The following is a 19,588-nucleotide window of genomic DNA, read 5'->3' on the forward strand; positions in this document are numbered from 1 at the left end:
GAAATTTAAATTCCCATATTATTTTTTTTATTTCATGTATTTTTTTTTTTGTTTTTTTTTTTTTTTTGGGGGGGGGGGGCATTTTAGAAGTCTTTAGCGAAATCAGCAAGCTTTTTTACAATGTCAACAAAAGTGGAAATCTTTCTTTCAAATCCTACCCACGAACAATGAGACTTTTTGGAAAAAGATGAATTGATTCAACTTGCTAGAAAATATGATCTTTCTGAGGCAAAGGGTTCCTTAACAAAGCAAGAAATCAAAAATAGTTTGGTCCAGAATTTGGTGGAAAAGAATGTTTTGAATAAAAGTGCTTTGGTTACGATCAGTAAGTCTGTATCAGACTCTGGTATAATAATAAAGGAATTAAAATTAAAATACACGATGAAATTAGAGTTCAGAAACCTTGAACTTCAGAAAGATAAAGAAGAGAAACAAATGCAATTTCAAGCGGAGAAAGAGGAGAGACAGACAAATGTAGTTACAAAAGGAACAAATGAAGTAACAGGGGACAGAGAAACAAATGCAGTTACAATCAGCGAAAGTGGAGAGAAAGAGAGAGAGAGACAGATGCAAATGCAAAGAGAGAAAAAAGAGAGGGAATATCAATTTAGAATAAAAGAAATAGAACTAGCAAGTGAAATGCACGTCCCCACTTCACATACAAATTCAAGTTTTTATCTCACTAAGAATATTAGATTAGTGCCCCCTTTTGGAGAAAAAGATGTAGACAAAAATTGTTTATATTTTGAAAAAATTGCTGAAAATATAAAATGGCTAAGGGATCGTTGGACTCAATCATTACACTGTGCACGTTTTGGCAAAACCTGAAATATATATGCATCCCTGTCAGTACAGCAGGGTGCTGACTATGGTTTGGTAAAGGAATGCATCTTAAAGGCTTATGAGTTACTCCCTGTGGTTTATCGTCAAAAAGTCAGGAGCTATGGAACAGAAGCTGGACAAACTCACGTCGAATTTGCAAGAGAGAAGGAGCAGCTATTTGATAGATGGTGTTGAGCCAAGAAAGTAGATAAATATTATGAAAGTCTTAGACTACTTGTATTACTTGAAGAGTTCAAGAACTGCGTCCATAGTGACATAAAAATTTATCTTGATGAGCATAATGTCGAAATTTTGGGAAAAGCTGCTTGTGCTGCTGACGAGTATTCCTTAGATCATAAAGTTTATTTAGTAAATAAGACTTCCACTAAGCAGTCTTCGGGTTGAAATTTATTTCAGCCGAATACAAGCCCTCCTAAATTTCAATCTGGCTCAACGTTTAGAGATCAAGCTTCTGATAAGTTTGATCAAAGATCCTGGTCTCGTCCTAGTTGTACCTATTTCAAGAAGAAAAGATACGTTATTTCTTATTGCTACAAACTGAAAAATGGGCATCAGAATCAAGACAGACCTATTTCAAATTCTCTTATTTCTAAGAGGTCAAGGTCACGGTCATGTATTGAAAGCAATATATTTGTTGGGTCTAATAAATCTAATTCTGATGTATTAGGGAGAATTATGAACCATTCATGTCGAAAGGTTCTATATCACTATTTTGTGATTCGGCCAATCGTATCCCTATTAAAATTTTAAGGGACAAAGGAGCTTCGCAGAGTCTTCTAATATCAGGTACTTTGCCTTTTTCTGAATAGTCTTCTTCTAATTAGAGTGTTCTTATTCAGGAAGTAGAGTGCGGCTTTGTTAATGTTCCTCTCCATTGTGTAAATTTATCAATAGACTTTGTCTTAGGACCCGTAACAGTCGGAACAGTGTATGCTTTACCCGTTGAGGGCAGTCATTTATTACTAGGCAACTACCTAGCTGGAGATATGTTTGTGTTTAATCAACTTGTGACAAACAAACTTTTTTTGGATCAGAACGTCGACCCAATTGTAACAGAAGTCCCTGACTTATACCCAGCTTACGCAGTTACCAGGGCTATGGCAAAACTGCTCTTGAGCATGATGTTTACCAGGAAAATATTCCTTTGGTTGACACATGTATTTATCAGACTTTGGATGAGGGCACTTTCACTCCTTGTTTGTATCAATCAAATGGTATTGATCACAGTGATTCTCTCTTAACTACTCATTCTCTTTATTCTAATCAGGATGACAAACGACAATCACTTGTCGAGCATGAAAAAGAGCTTGAGATCTCAAATTTGTTTCAAAGGCACATTAGTGAAAGAGAAGCCACTGAAGTACCTTTCTGTTATTTCATTAAAAATGGAATTCTTATGAGAAAATGGAGACCACCCGAGGTACCTGCTGATAACGAGTGGTCAGTGAACTATCAGAGTGTAGTTCCAAAATCATACAGACTGGAAATATTTAGTCTGGCCCATGAAACTCCTTTGGCTGATCATTTAGGGATTAATAAGACTTATCACACGATTTTGAATCATTTCTATTGACCAAACGTTAAAAGTGATGTTTGTAAATACTGTAGATCATGTCATACATGTCAAATAGTAGCGAAACCAAATCAGAAGATATCTAAGGTTCATCTGCAACCTATTCATGCATTTGACGAACCATGTAGAAGAATAATGGTAGATTGTGTTGGTACCATACCTAAGACCAAGTCAAGCAACCAATACTTGTTGACCATTATTTGTGCGTCGACAAGGTTCCGGAAGGCAATTCCTTTGAGGAACATTAAAACTAAAACCATAGTAACAGCTTTGATAAAGTTTTTGTACTCAGTTTGGCCTACTCAAATCTGTCTAATCTGATCAATGGTCAAAGTTTATGTCTGGAATTTTCCATCAAGTTATGTGCGAATTAGGCATCCAACAATTCAAATCTTTTGCCTATCACCCTGAGAGCCAAGGGGCATTAGAAAGATTTCATCAGAATTTGGATAATATGATTCGATCATATTGTTTTGAAACGGGTAAAGATTGGGATGAAGGCATTCTTCTACTATTGTTTGCTGTAAGGGAATCAGTTCAAGAATCTTTAGGATTCCGTCCCTTTGACCTGCGTTTTAGACACACTGTACAGGGATCATTGAAGTTGTTGAAAGAGTCACTTCTTTCGAATGAAGATACTGAAATTATTCTATCTTCTCGATTATGTTTCATATTTTTTAAGTACAAGTTGTCAAAGGCTTGTGGGATTTCAAGAGCGAGTCTGAACTTTACTCTGTCAAAAATGAAATTAAAGGAAAGTTTTCAGCCTGGTGATAAAGTTCTAGCTGTCTTGCCCATAGCGCAAACTCCTCTTCAGGCAAAGTATTATGGTCCCTATACAACTGAAAAGAAAGTAAATGATTTAAATTACATCATAAATAATCCTGGAAGGCGAAAACAAAAACAACTTTGCAACATAAGCATGTTAAAGGAGTATATTGAGAGAGATAGCCAGGTTAAACATGCAATCAATTTAGCTGTAAATGTCGCACTCATTTAACATTTAAGCGAAGGAATACTCTCTGAATCTACTGCTTTTGGAGTTACTAATATTCGGAATTCAGAAATTATGAATGATCTGACCAGACACATTCACATTTGCAACAACTAGAAAGGAATGAACTTAAACAGTTATTATTTGAATATGAGCACTTATTTCCAGCTGTTCCTACAATAGCAAACAAAATCTTCCATGACGTTGAAGTTGAAAATTCCACATTCCACGCCTGTGAAACAACATCCATACAGGATGAACCCTCTCAAACAGGAATACTTGAAAAACGAAATTCAGTACTTGCTAGAGAATGATTTCATAGAGCCCAGTAAAAGTGACTGGAGTTCACCAAGAATACTTGCTCCGAAACCAAATAAAACTTTCCGCATGTGCACTGATTATAGGAAGGTGAACAGTGTGGCTAAAACAGATTCATTTCCATTACCCAGAATCGATGACTGCACTGATAAAATCGGAAATTCCAATTATGTCACCAAATTTGACCTTCTGAAAGGATTTTGGCAAATTCCACTGAGGAAAGAGCAAAAGAAATTTTGGTATTCGTGACTCCAGATATATTGTATCAATATAAAGCGATGCAGTTTGGGATGAAGGGTTGGCCAAGTAGTTTTCAAATCTAATGAATATGATTATATCTAGCCTAGATAATTCTGATATTTACATCGATGATGTCATCATCTGCAACGACAACTGGAAAGAACATTTAGCAACACATCGGAAATTGTTTGCCAAGGCTCACTGATGCAAGTTTGATAATTTAATTTTTTCCAAAGTAAGTTCTGCCATGCTTGTGTAACATTTCTAGGAGATATCGTGGGACATGGACAAGTTAAACCTATAGATGCTAAAGTCAAGGCTATCTCTAAATTCCCTGTGACTGTTAGTTAAACGCAACTGATGCGATTTTTAGGTATAACTGGATAATATAATTTTTTTTCTCCAATTTTTCCATAACTGCGGAACCCCGGACAAATTTATCGAACAAGAAAAAAGTTTTATTGAACTGAAAAATGTCAGGAGCCTTTTGATAAGCTATAAACCATACTCAAAAGCTCGCCAGTTCTTACAGCTCTATATTTCAGCCAATCATTTAAATTATCTGGTGTTGTAAGTGATGTTGGGGTTGGAGCAGTATTGATTTAAGAAGACGAAAATGGTGTTGATCATCATGTGTGCTATTTTTCCAAGAAATTAAATAAGCACCAAAGAAATTATTCAACAATCGAGAAGGTATGTTTGGCTTTGATATTGGCATTATAACATTTTGAAGTTAACATTAGTTCAGTTCCTTCGATTGTTGTGTTTATTGACCAAAACCCCCTAACTTGCATTGGCAAAATGAAAAATGAAAATCTTAAACTACTAAGGTGGAGTTTGCTGTTACAGGAACCAGGCACATCGAGGGAAAAGACAACTTATTAGCAGATGCACTTTCCCGTGTTTAGAAATGTTATATTTGATGTATATTTTTTATAATTTATAAGAGTTCTTCTTATGTCATTTCTAAAAATAACCTCATGTATGGTTAATCTATGGTAAAAAGAAAGCTTTATTATATTCATCTTTCTTTTTATTTATGCGGATATGTTATGTATATTTGATTTAATTCATATTCGATTTAATTTAATTGTTTGTTTGGGTTTTTTTTTATAATTTCATTAGATGTTATTGTAATATTTTTATTTGTTGGATTTGACACTGTCCAGAAATTTAATTCAGTAGTGAAATACGTAATAATAGTAACTTTGTATTTAATGCTGACCTAGTTCTTGACCTTGATTCAGAACCAGTAAGAGTTGTGGTAAACAGCATTATTATTATTATTTTTATTCTTTCTCAGAGTAAGATTCATAAAGTGAAATCGAGGCAATACTTGGAGTAGGTGACAAATGGCATGTATCGATTAGGTTTTTCCAGAGTGTTGACATACATCAGGGCGTATCTTTTGCGTTGTAGCTTGCGTTATTATTCATGTTTTGAGAAAGAATAGTCTTTAGTGCCTTAACACATGAGAAATTAAAGTGTTTTATGTTGTGACCAGTTTTGGGCTAATTATTGTTTTTTTTCAATTCATTTGGATTTCAAGTTTGTTTTCCCTGGAAATACTAGTGCTCTAAATTAATTCTTGGACAAAGACATTTATCGAAATTGACACAGAATTCAAAATCTGGAACATTATTTTCTGTGATTCAACAAAGAACTGTTGATATATCAGTACGACGCTGGCCACAGTAGACGTCATCGCCTTCCATTTTGGATCTCATGGGGACTCGAAGTCAGAGTCATTTATGACTTTATAATAATAGGACTTCTATTTTTTAATTCCTGGATTGTTTTTGGATTTGTTCCGTAAAACCGTAAGTTCTTTTTCTCATTTTTATCTTATTTTATTCTAGGGCAATAAATTATTTGTTAAATTTTATAAAGCTTGTTATCTTCACGTTTTTCTTGTTACGTTTTGTTGGAGCCTAAACACGTGACACAATATAGCTCGAACAAAATTGCGTTTTACTTTTTAAATAAATTTGTTTAGAAGTTGGTGATAATTAGTGCTCTTCAAGCTCAAATGTGTCTTTAGTCTTATATTGAATACATCTAAAGGATAGGAAAAAGTGAATTAAGTTTGAAAATGCATATTTTAACAGAACCATGTTAATATCTGATTGCTATGGATGATTCTAGAACGCCAGCAGCGCTTGACATCGAGTTGTGAAATGTTTCTAGTGTCTTGAGAAATACTCACTCCAAAACTCAAGGTATATGGGAGACCAAAATAAATTCAGTTTTTTTTATGAATCAAATTAATCCGTGATTATAGGTATCCTTCATGATATATTCCATCTTACAGTCCCAAAATGTCACAACCTTCAATGCATTCGATTTTCCAAACAATGCCGGCCCTACCCGTATCACTACTCTGATTCAGTTCCTTTTATATTCCTTCATTTTTCCACAATTTCATAAAATACACTGCGTAATTGGTACATTCAGATGTACCAAGACTATCTTTCCGATGTTGTTCATTCACGTGGACATAACATATCAGAAAATCAATATATATATATATTATCTTTCATTTGCTACAGATAGTGACAGTTGATCTAATAACAGGTAAATTTAGTGCAAGTGACCTTCCCAATTACACCTGTTTTAAAGCTCAGAGGCTGAACTCAGCAAACATTTATTTTCCATTTCATTGTTAATGAATGCTTTCTCCTAAGTACAAATACTATTCTTACAAAGAACAATTCTTCAAGAATTATCAAAGAAAATAATAATGTATACTTAGCAACTGTAACTGGATGCAATAACCGATGATTGACTCGTAATTCCTATAGGACATGACGATGTAGCTTATTTAATACATTGGATTTGTCTGGCTGAGCGACAACGGTAAACTGATTCTTTTGTGGTGGTTTACGTCGCAGTACAACTTATTTTAAAAGAACGCAACCTAAATAAACATATAAAAACAATGTACGCTCTGGACATAATGGAAACATCTAGGTATATCAAGAAAATACATTGGTGATACAGGATGTGAAAACTTGCTTGCTTATTTACTAAAAAAAACCAACATATTTTCAAAAATTGACTTTTCATAAATTTTTGACAGCTAAATTTTAATTAATCGAGTGAAATTCGTAATTTTGAATCGCCCGATGTCATTCCGATACATATGGATCATTAACCAATGATATTGCTTGCTAAAGGTGTGAGTCATCGGCGATTTAAGGCGATCTAAAAATTGATAGTCAAGTATAATGACAATCATAATCAAATGCCACTATATATCAAAGACAAATTGACGTAATGATAATTTCAATGTTTTTAACCATTTTTCAAGACATTTTCAGTATACCCCCTCCTACCCACCCATACACACTGACCCGGATTTTATATCATGGGCTCTGATAATGAAAGGCGTTGTTGTCTCTCTTACGATAGATCAATTAGAAAGCAACTTACCTGTTAATGTCATTTGATGTCCAACACGAAAAATGTTAATTCCAAAATTAGAGTGAAGACAAGGATTTGATATCTTTGCAATCTGAGAATTCAGTTAATTACTTGAAATAAGTAGTTCCAGTATCTTTTCTGACGATGTCTTAAAAACTAGAACACCATCATTAGACCGGATAATATACATCGACTTTAAACAACTCCATATAGAAAAGATATCCATGCGATAAAATTTCCGTGCACCACAGATTGTGAAAATTCTGGTTATTTGGCACTTTTCATGTTTTTTTTCACCATCCAATTAGTGTTACCCTTTCAGCCATTAGTATTTTTTTAATCAGCAAAGAAGTCGCACGACTAGCGAATCTTAAATCACGAGTAAAATCCTTCAGATACTTTAATATGTACTAACAAAATATTTGGAATAATATACTTTTGACCTCACAGTTTCACCTGATAAATTTATTTCTGTCTCTCAGTTAACTTAAAATAATTAAGCCATATTGTTTTAAGATACATTGGCATGCTAGGTAGTTAGTATTAGGAAAATTAAGACAACCAACATTTTAACAACATAATTTTGCGGATTATTTCGGACACGGATGACTTACGAGAGCAAAACGTATTGATGATTGAACGGATTCCTACCGAGCTTGATTTAATTTCAGTTTTGCTGTGTATTCGACTAGTTATTGAATACGTTATTGAATACATTTTACATATAAATTTATCACCGCAGAGAGGGAAATGCTAATTAAGAAGAACCAAACTGGTAACAATAATCGTCAACTAGAGATTTAATTGTATACCCCGGGCTAATGCAGCTGTGGTAATAAAAGCTTATTTCAGCTCAGCTGGAAAATGGCCATTGTTAGACAAGGACGAGGCGACGAAACACATCGTAACTATGTACACAATTCAAGTATAGAAACTAATGGCGGCCACTGTTGAGAATAATGTAAATCTAGCTTTATTATAGTTAAGGCAGACGAAATAAATGTTTTCTTTTTTGTTAAAAATATTCAATGCGAAGAGACAAAATCTATGTATATTGCTAACATAGCATGTGTATTTTAAAATACCAATTAAAAAACTAATGGAAGTATCAACATGGCGCAAGCGTGCGAGCAATTCATTTAAATCTGAAGGGAACTTGAAATTTTCTCCGACATTCGTTAAGTCTCAAGATAATACTTTCACGCATTATGTGCACAGTATTGATACCATAGGAGTACTGTAAGACACTCATCTTGATACCATAGGAATACTTTAAGACATCTATCGTGATACCATAGGAATACTGTAAGACATCTATCGTGATACTATAGCAATACTGTAAGACATCTATAGTGATACCATAGGAATGCTGTAAGATATCTATCGTGAGACCATAGAATACTACAAGACATCTGTCTAGCGTGATACCATAGGAATACTTTCTGACCTCTGAGCAATTGTTCCCAAGGGAAATATAAGCTTCTAGGATGTGACGCCATCGCGATATTTTAATAACAAATGTAAACAGTAGCCAGTATTTGAACTGCACAAGTTATGGCATTAAGCTGTTATTGAGGTGAAATATTTAATACTGACTCATAATCTAAGAATAAAAGAAACTATAACTATATTATACGATATATCCTGAAACACAATGTGGCAAGGATATGCATGAGTCATTGGAGAATGGTTGATTTCATTTCACAGATCCTTCTTATTTAGGCGTTTGTTTTAGCAAGAACTTTTATGATTTAGTATAAAATATATTGTAGACATCAACTAACCCAGAATATCCGAAAATCTTAAACAGAAATCGAATTTATAACTTCGCATACCATAAAATATATTTTGTCTCATTGTAGTTATTGACCATAACTTGACAATGCTAAGAAACAAATATCATTTCCCCACGAGTTATTTTATTGCATGTCCCTACAAAAATATGACTGGTGTCTTTTTTAATTTCACTGAGTATGTTTTCTCGACGTAATATGCTGATTTATCATGTACGAATGTATTAGGACTTATTAACACGCCATCACATTAGTGATCCTGTGGTGCTATTAAAGGTAAAGTTCTACAAATATGAATATAACGAAGTGGAGAAAATACTTTACAAAGATCAACACTTCCAAATACTGCAAGATCAAAGAAAAATTGCAAACTTCATTTAAACGGTATATACAACTCAACGATAAAGTAAAAATATATGAAACGCCATAATTATATAGTCACAATGTGCTTAGAAAGCGCCTTTCCAAATAAAGTCTACGCTTTTCTCGGGTGATATATCATCATACAATTTCTTTGTTGTGTTCACATAAAAATTGTTTCTCACAGGGTGCAATTCGATAGACTCGACACAAATGTGTTACTCTCTCAGTGGGTACGGGCATGGTGTGCCCTCAGGTTGAGGTTCTCAGTACAGAGGTCTGCGCGAGTCAGCGTTGTAAATGTGATATACATAATGCATTATTTTCCTGTTAGTTGTTTTATGTGAAGAATGCCAATCTCTATTAATAGGTTTGAGTAGAATTATCTAAGTTTGCCAAGTATATAGAGCATGCCAATTTATATAATATTTAAGTCATTATAAGGAATCTATCGTTGCCAAATGGGTAAAGGTTTCGACCTTGCCACACTTTTGTAACCAAATAAATAGTACCGAGAGAAAACGGAAAGAGTCAGTCTGTTTAATGGCTTCATCTGCACACTGAATCATAGTTACTGGATCTCGATTCTAAATAGGAAAAACACATAACAATGGGTAAATACCTTTCTTTAAATAATTTGATGGCACTTAGAGTTTAGCCTTGTATATGCCATAAGCCTTTGCTACCTCTGCCTAGGCTAAAGGTTTTAAAAGTATTATATCGGCCTATGTTATCTTTGGCAGCTCCAGAATTCACCTGCTCGAGCAGGCGATAACGCTGCTGTGCTAGTGTTGATTTGTCTTGTGCCTCAGCTGCGGAGTAAGTGGCTCTCGGTTAGATGGCTAGCATGCTCTTTTCTTGAACTTGGGCCGTCAACTAATGCAGAATCTCTTCAAGGTCGATGCCACTTACAATGACCACCATGGTTCTTATAAATGTATGAGCATATCTGTGAGTGTTTTCAGGTGAGTGCGTTTGACCACTTATCGTTAAGTAGGTTATGTACAAAATAAGTTTCAAGTGCTAAAACGTGACTGGTGACAAAAAGTCACAAGATTACATCACCTCAACAGGCGAGGGGAGCGGTGGCTGAATAAAGAAAAAGGTAGGACACTGTTGAGTCTTTAAGTGGAAGTAGCCTACAAGGATATTAACGAAGACTGCTAGAAGAAAAGGCTTTGGCTGCGCTGACGAGTGTCATTGACAGCAGGTGGCAATGTCCTAGTCAAAGTCATAGCTACATATTAGAGTGGTCGCATTCTTTGCAATTCGGCGTTTTCACATAAGCGTGCACAAACATCAGCGCGAAGCTGTCACAGCGCTTGATAAAATACTCATTGTTTAAGCACGGAGAAACACTTCCATCGCAATACCACCAACGACTCGTGGTATTTTTAGGCATCATTTTTCATGGTACCTGCAAGTTTTTCATTGTACTAGCATGTTGTTGTTCAAACGTCTTTTTCAGCCGAAAGAAAACCGACATCTATGGTTGGTGTGATGTATTCTTTGCGCTTGGTCAGACATCCTTGCCGAATTCATATCGACGTTGGTGCCAATCGTCATGTTGTCATCCGCAATGAAACGTTTGCTGGTGTACCCCTCATAGTAGCAATTTTCAGTTTATGTCAGCTAGGGTCATATAAAGGCCGCCTCCAAATATTTAGCTTGCTTATGACCTATCCTAGAAAATGATGATGCTTCTTTAACAACCCGGGGAAGTTACCTTTTCTAGCAGCATGGTCTTCTACGTTTCCAAGAAATTATATTTTTAATCAAATGTAATGTGCGCCTAGAATTACCAAAAATGCACTTGTGCGGCACAATATGCTAAAAGTTGGTTTTAGGCCTCAGTCCGGGCTGTTCCGTGCGAAGTATTGAACTTCGTGCTTCTTTGAAACGTCTAACGCATACTTTTTGGGTTCCATGCACAGACCGGCAAGTAGCAGCTGTTGACATTATAGTTATAAATTATACACAAGCCTTTCCTTTTTGAGCCCCCCCCCCCCCCCCCCGTGCGAGATTTTATCCACATTAACCTCGTTGCAAATACTTCAACCGGAAGCTATGTAAATGCCATTTTAAGCGCATTCCGTCTTGATAGGTTTTGACAGAAGCACCTCATCTAAGTAAATGTCTGTCTCACAGCCACCATCATCTAATAATTGTATTAGCCTTTACATTAAATTATCAGACTGCTATTGCTCATGCAGCCCGCGACCTTAAGTATTTTATCTGTTTTGGCCCACATCAAATAAAGGTTGGAGACCCCTGGTGCTGGCTGCGTGACCGCAGAATCCAGGAGTTCTTGATACCTATCTCATACAAAATATATTTCCTGGTTATTTGGCTCGAGTGCAATATCATCCATTATATTAAAGAATAAAATTTATTAACATGCACATGAGACTGCCCGATCATGGCTTTTTAGCAGCATAGCTGCAAGCGCTTTTAAGCCATTGGTTCCTTATAATATTGCCTTAGATGACATAACTACCGGAATAAATAGTGCCGACCGCCAATCCATAGATGTATGACTGGTATTTTTGTTCAACTGGCACATAAAGCAATTTCAAACTACAGGTGCAAGAGTGCTTGAATGTCCTTGGGTTGACATAGTTCCGGTTCAGATTTCGGTGGAACTAAATGCATAGCAGATGGAAATCGAGCAATAGTGTTACCGAGAGCATCCTCAGCCAACCAGCGAGCAGCTAGGGTTAACCGAAATTTCTTTCTCGGAACAGCAGAAAAATGTTCGGCCGTTGGGGATCATGGGCGCAATCTATTTTACAATAACAACGTGATATTTTCTGAAACGTTCTCAGCGATAACCTTACTTTCAGGGTATGTAGGAACCTCTATCACTCGTTTCGTTGTCATAAAACAAAGAATTATATTCCAAAAAGACGCACTCTGTAATGGCCTGGGAAAACAAGCAGTTGTTAAATCAAGTAACAGAGGTCTTGTTATTTTTTATTCTTGCTGAGGGTTTTGTCGGGTGTGTTGAAGACGATGCCATTTCCTGATCAAACGATATTAAGCAAACTGGTGATTTTTTTTTCTTACATCTTGCCAGGATTCCACGGTGTCTGGTTAGGGATGCAAGTCTGCAGGCAACTAAACCGCCATTCTTAAACTTTCCTATCTCGCTTCTTAAAGAGGAATTATAATGTCGCCATGTTATTCATCCTTCAAGTTCAAAGATGACCATCGTGTCACTAACTTGTAGACCTTCAGTAGATTTGTTTGAAGATACACACTTTTGCAACTGGTCTCGACATCGATGTGGAGAGTGATAACTGAACGTGTCCACTGCCAGTAGGGTTTAACCATTTGCAGTGATGGTATAATCGAAACAGGTCGTTTCTGTGCAGGTGGTGCAACACAACTGTCTTCTTCATGCTAACTGCAAATTGTCAAAAGGTGAAGATAAATAATCCACACATAAGTGTATCTCAGACTCAGATTTGACATTGAGGGAACTGTTATCAGCAAAAGGAGATCTCGAACAGCAACTTCATAAAACTTCGTCTTCGCATGTCGTCTTCTTAGATTGACGAGCTTTCCGTCAGTATGGTATCTGATGCATACCTTAGAGTCATTATTACGGAAGGCATATGTAAGCATGGCAGAGAACGTCACGATGTAGAGGGTTAAGACCAACACACAGTCTTGCTTGACCACATTTTGGCAAATGGGAATGATTCAAATGACTTGCTGTCACCCCCAAAGGAAGCGAGAAAGCCATTATGGAATCGCCTAACCATCGCGATTTATAACTCTGGGCAACCAAGTTTTGTGACGATCTTCCAAAGGTCCACACAGCTGACTCAGCAAAAGAATTTTGTCAGGTTGAGAAATGTCATGTACAGGTTGTAGTTATTTTTCTTGCGTTTCTTCAGGAGTCACCGAACTACAAACACTATGTCTAAACCCACAAATGATATGACGCACAATGCAGTTCAGCAGATTTCAGGAGAAGACTTTTCCAGCTATTGAAGCAAGGAGATTCCACGTTGGGTTTCGCAGTCTTGTATGTTGCCTTGGGACTTATACAAGTGAATAATAGATGCTTCCTTGTGGTTTTGGGATATACATTCTTGAGTCATCGTTGACAGAAAGTCAATTGTATTTTCTCAGTCTTGGTCAGCGTTGGTGGATACGAAAGTGATATGTTGACTTCAACATTTAGCAATCCATTAATTGCCTCCTCACGGATAAGTTACTACTGATTGTTGATGTTGTTAAAGTGTTATTCCTATATTTGAAGTATCTTTTCTTTCTCAGTGACCAATGTGGTGCTCTCAACACTCAGTATTAGGGATGTTTCTGGTGATTATGGCCCGTTGATTGTCTTTAAAGTATCGTAAAAGTTCCTCACGTCGTTCCTGTAGGACTGAATATTTTCTGCTCATATTACTCAGGCTTGCAGGTTAATGAGTTTGCGCTGGACAATCCTCTTGATGCTGCTAAAAGCTGCCTTCTTAGATGATGAAGTATGATGAAGCGTTATCTTCTAAACAGGCATTCTGTTTCTCTTTTAGAAGTCTCTGTATGGAAGCATCGATCTCATAAAAAAAATCGTGATGTTTACGTGTAATCAATGTAGCTATTTAGAGTATCTGAAGGATGACCAGTTTTTCTCGACGTTCTCGAAGTTTATATCAATTGTCTCTAGCTGGCCGCACATTGTTTCCACAAATACCTTCCTCATGATACGATGGTGAGAAGTGTGATCATATAAAGGGTTGATAAATTGCCAAGGGAGCTTCCAAATTTCACTGCTACTTCGGTTCTATTACAAGCTACTCTATACCGTTAGCTGCCTTTTACAAGTCTTCAGCTCCATCTGTATCCACAACAGCTGATTTTCTATTTGCCCATTGCAAGAAGGCAGGAAGGTATCTGCATGGCGATTTGTAACAATATTCTGACGCGCATGGGTCGGTTTGCTGCGAGGGAACGTTGCGAAGTCACCCTCAATCTCCAATATAGGCGTGTATAAATCCAGTGAAATGACAATATCAAGGTGTCTAAAGACGAGTCCTGGTTCGATGAGTGGACGTCAGTTCTTATTACATCTGAGCTGGGCACCGGAGTGGAGGAGTATATACGAGTGTCAACCATCTTTGCTGCCCCAATTGCGATTGTCCTTGAGAACGCATCCTTAAGCTGTTGTCTGATTTATGAAGCTGGGAATTTTGTCAGCCGGTGAATATCCGTGAAAGCTTAAAAGTACGATGAAATCCATGTCAAACACCACATTTTTCAGGCGCTTGACAATGCCATCTCAGAGGAAGAGTTCAAGCTTATCTTAAATGAAATATACAATGGCACAGCATTAAAAACATGAAATGCGTGCTGGATTGCACAAGGCATGTACTTCTTTTTTAATCAGAAAAGTGATTATAAACAAAAATACGCCAGCGGAATACCACAAGCCTTCGTGAAAACTTTTCAAGTTTGACTGAAAGATTATAACGTGACAGAATGAGCGACATTATATCACAAAGAGTCAAACAGGTAAATCTATTTTTAAACACGATGGTATTCCATTTTAAAAAGGCGCAAAATGTTTACTTGGAAAATGCATGCATGAAGGACTCGCTGAGAATTAAAGATAATCAGTGTGGTCTCTGTCGGAACAATAACAACGATAGATCCGTAGGAACGACAGTCTTTTAATTGGTATATTTGCAGCACACCGTCAGCATGAAATGCAGATTTTCATTAACAAACAATGAAAGGACATGTTGCCAAAATGGCACTTTTGAAATTTCACCTGCAGTAACTTTTAAAGAACAGGAGCCACTTCACGCGCCTACGCCTTCATCCGACATGGCCTACAACTCGGCATTAGAAAATCTTGAGCGTCCAGTACCACTATCAATATCTGATACGTAAATTCCAATCCCAGATGTAGACAAGGCTATTGCAGTTAGTCGCATAAAAGCATCAACAAAAAGCATCCGGTGCAAAGTTTAACCAAACTCTCTGAGACATTTCAAAATAAATAAAACTAGTATCGTCCGATTATAGAGACTCTACGATTTGCTTCTCACTTTCATCGTTGTATTTAAAGTTTTATCAGTTAAAATATTATTTTTAAAAAATAAATACAACCATTTTCATACGGCTTGATTAACAGTATAATAAAAAAACTAATTAAGATCATCCCATATGAAAATAATACAGTGGCTTTAGTAATGCTTAGGCAACTAAGCATTCTTTCTTCATGAATAAGTACGCAAAGATCCGTCTGATGCATTAATTTTTCGGCTCATGTATACGGCTGTAGCAATAGCCGAGATTTATGTATATGGCTGTAGCAATAGCCGAGATTTATGTATATGGCTGAAGCAATAGCTGAGATTTATGTATACGGCTGAAGCAATAGCCGAGATTTATGTAAACGGCTGAAGCAATAGCCGATATTTATGTAAACGGCTGAAGCAATAGCCGAGATTTATGTATATGGCTGAAGCAATAGTCGAGATTTATGTATACGGCTGAAGCAATAGCCGAGATTTATGTATACGGCTGAAGCAATCGCCGAGATTTATGTATACTGTATTAGAAAGCGTCAAACGAATAACTACTGCGAGGTAAATCTGTTTTTAAGCACGATTTAGATTTTTTTAAAAAGCTCAAAATTATTACTTGGAAAATGCATGCAATCACCTAGCCGAATTTTCTAAAGCACTGCACTTAAAGTGCAATAACACAGACTTCTGTGTTCAGATCAATTTTCTGGAATATTGAAAACAGAAATAATTTTTTTCATACGTGTTTCCTATTTTCCTGTTTTTGTATGTCTGTTATCAACAAGTCTTTTATTACAACGTTATGATATGTTCTGTCATTATAGTGATTATGAGAACCATTTAGAATTAGAATTAACATGTGAAGGTATCCATGTCCTTCTATTTAAATTGTTCTAATTGGCCTCACGTATGCTATCCCAAACTTCTAAATATTCTGAACAGAGTTGGAAACATACAAACTTAATTTTAGACATTTCAGTCCCCTGTAAATATATGAGATATTGGATGGTGTAGGCGAAAAAGAGATTTGACAATAACCTGGGCTTAATGGTTATTTTATTTTGATTTCATTAAGTGTAGGATATTGATTCTCGAAATAATAATAATAATAATTATTATTTGATGTTGATATTATTTTGCTTTTGTTTTAATGTTTTCTGCATGTCATTATAAAGAATAAAAGTACGTTATAAAAATCATTTAAGAACATAATTAGGTCTGAAGTGGTGCATGAGGTCAGGACTAAATAGCTTCATTTAGTAGAGGTATCTGAAAAGTTCTGAATATTTTGTTATAATTTATTTTGTTTCTTTGAACGTGTCCCTAAATTTAACACTGGGAGATATATAAAATAAAGTGACGTTAAAATGTTGGAAAACGAGAAACAAGCTACAGTCTCGGCGCTCTTCGTGTACTCTTCAAATGATATCAAAGCCGAGTTGGATAAAGTTTTCGAATTTAATCCTGTCATAGCCTACAATTCTGAAATTCTTTAGACGCCTTAAAGATGGTCGCGAATCAATGGAAGATGACCGGTGTTCAAGAAGACAGTTAACAGAGATTGGTTACCTGGACTTGGTTGTTGTGAAGGAGGCAATTGATGAACATGCTAGACACAAGTGGAATGTATTTCTATTTTATGGCATTAATTGGTGAGATCGTTTTAATATATTAAAGAATCAGTGGAGGTTAAAGAAGGTTTCAGCAAGATGTGTCCAGCATCTGCTGACAGCTAATCAAAAACATAATCAGGATCAAATTGCGAATCGGTTATTCCCCAAATGTGACAATTTAACAGCAACGGTTGAATGAGATTGCCACAGGTGATAAAAATGGATTTATCTTTATGACTAAAGAGAAATTAATAAAATTTGTATCAAAGAAAAGGAGCAGAGAGCACATACTGCTCGAAGCACTCGGTCTGTTTGCCATCCATGAATCTTTGCCTGACTATGTTGTTGTTACTGGACATTTATTTGCATCCAAAGAGTTTCACCAAACGTTGTAGATCACTACAGAACCATCGGTTAACCCACGTGTACCCAAAATATCCATCTACACCGGTGCATAAATCCGCCATCTTGACAGACAGACGTTTTGAAAAGGTGAGGTGTTCAAACTTTGCTCTTACTATAGCGGTGTTTATCTCCTGGTGATTTTTGGCTGATTTCCATCATCCAAAGCATGCTAAAGTACAAACGATATTGTAAGTTGCCATCCGGTTAGAAGCGCCATTTTCCAGTGTTAAAGCCAGACACGAAACAACAAAATGGGATATAGTAATTAGATAATCAGACGGTGAACGTATGTAGCGAGCTGTTAATGGGATGCGCTGTGAGGGGATGCACTGACAAACTGTTCACTAATTAAAGAAAACCTTGTTGTACTTAACTATAACATTCAGAGCTTTCTATATATTCAGAACTGTATAATACCCCTTGCATTTATTTATAATATATGTGTGTATCTGTCCGCCTGTGTCCGTGCATATGTTACTATTTATCTTATTTCTTCAGTTTCATATCGAAGGTCGCGTCTCAACCATCAGTGAGCGCTGGTGCGGTTGTTGACATGGTTCTGAATAAACAAGTTGATGCAATATTTGGATCACCTGCGTCCAGAAGTAAGTAAAGAATTTATAATCCCTTTAGTCGACAATTCACATTCAAAACTTTATATATTTTATATCGAGTAAGTGGTAAACGCTGACCATTGGTCAAATGGCGCATCTTTATACTCCCTTAATTGTATGTATTACATATCCACTTAACAATACATTGTTGGTCGTACGTTCAATATGATGAAAAAAGTCGTATCTCATTATCGCTTATTCAAACTGGAACTATTTATCATGATAAAGTCGTATATCCGTATCGCTTATCCAGCCTGTAACTATTTATCATGGTAAAGTCTTATAGCCGTATCGCTCATTTAACTAGGAACTATTTATCATGATAAAGTTGTATATCCGTATCGCTTATCCAACCTGTAACTGTTTATCATGGTAAAGTCGTATAGCCATATCGCTCATTCAACCTGGAACTATTTATCATGATAAAGTCGTATATCCGTATCGCTTATCCAACCTGTAACTATTTATCATGGTAAAGTCGTATAGCCGTATCGCTCATTTAACTAGGAACTATTTATCATGATAAAGTTGTATATCCGTATCGCTTATCCAACCTGTAACTATTTATCATGATATAGTCGTATATCCGTATCGCTTATCCAACCTGTAACTGTTTATCATGGTAAAGTCGTATAGCCATATCGCTCATTCAACCTGGAACTATTTATCATGATAAAGTCGTATATCCGTATCGCTTATCCAACCTGTAACTATTTATCATGGTATAGTCGTATATCCGTATCGCTCATTCAACCTATAACTATTTATCGGTTTTAACTTTAATGAGCACGTCAATATTCTTAAGCGCACTGATCTGAACTTTATGCGTCCAGCTTTTTTAACCTATTTTCAAAACTATCTGGAAAGTGCAAAAGACGGCATATAATGCTTATATATATATATATATATATATATATATATATATATATATATATATATATATATATATATATATATATATATATATATATATATATATATATATGTGTGTGTGTGTGTGTGTGTGTGTGTGTGTGTGTGTGTGTGTGTTAAAAATTTTCATAGGTTTATCATACATTCTGATTGATCAGTATATGTGGATATTTAGCACCTTGTTTTATTTGTATCAACACCCCGCATCAGCTATTCACTGTACCTTTTTCAGAAACTCCTCCTACCCAAAAATCGCTTTGAAATAAATTAGATCCCCTAACCGATTTATAACGTCTTTCCCATCCCTTTTTAAACAAAACTGTAATTTTTTTTACCACGCTGGTAAATCTCACAATAGCCAAATAATATTACCATACATAGATTACAAAAAAAGAACACATAACACTGACTGGTCTCAGATGCCTTTTTCAGACCCCTCCCCCACTTAATCATATT

At 36.0% G+C, this 19,588-nt stretch overlaps 1 protein-coding gene across 1 annotated transcript in view; it reads left to right on the forward strand.

Moving 5' to 3' along the window:
• The window catches only part of LOC149775211 (atrial natriuretic peptide receptor 1-like), a 113,129-nt gene that overhangs the window by 2,194 nt on the left and 91,347 nt on the right, over window positions 1–19,588 (forward strand). The window contains exons 2-3 of the mRNA XM_089944373.1: window positions 17,085–17,240; window positions 18,105–18,211. Coding sequence (XP_089800499.1) covers window positions 17,085–17,240; window positions 18,105–18,211 — 263 coding nt within the window. The remainder of the gene's footprint in view (window positions 1–17,084; window positions 17,241–18,104; window positions 18,212–19,588) is intronic.

This window comes from Sinohyriopsis cumingii, chromosome 19 (assembly GCF_028554795.1).
Source record: "Sinohyriopsis cumingii isolate HCF-2022 chromosome 19, ASM2855479v2, whole genome shotgun sequence".
Classification (NCBI taxonomy): domain Eukaryota; kingdom Metazoa; phylum Mollusca; class Bivalvia; order Unionida; family Unionidae; genus Sinohyriopsis; species Sinohyriopsis cumingii.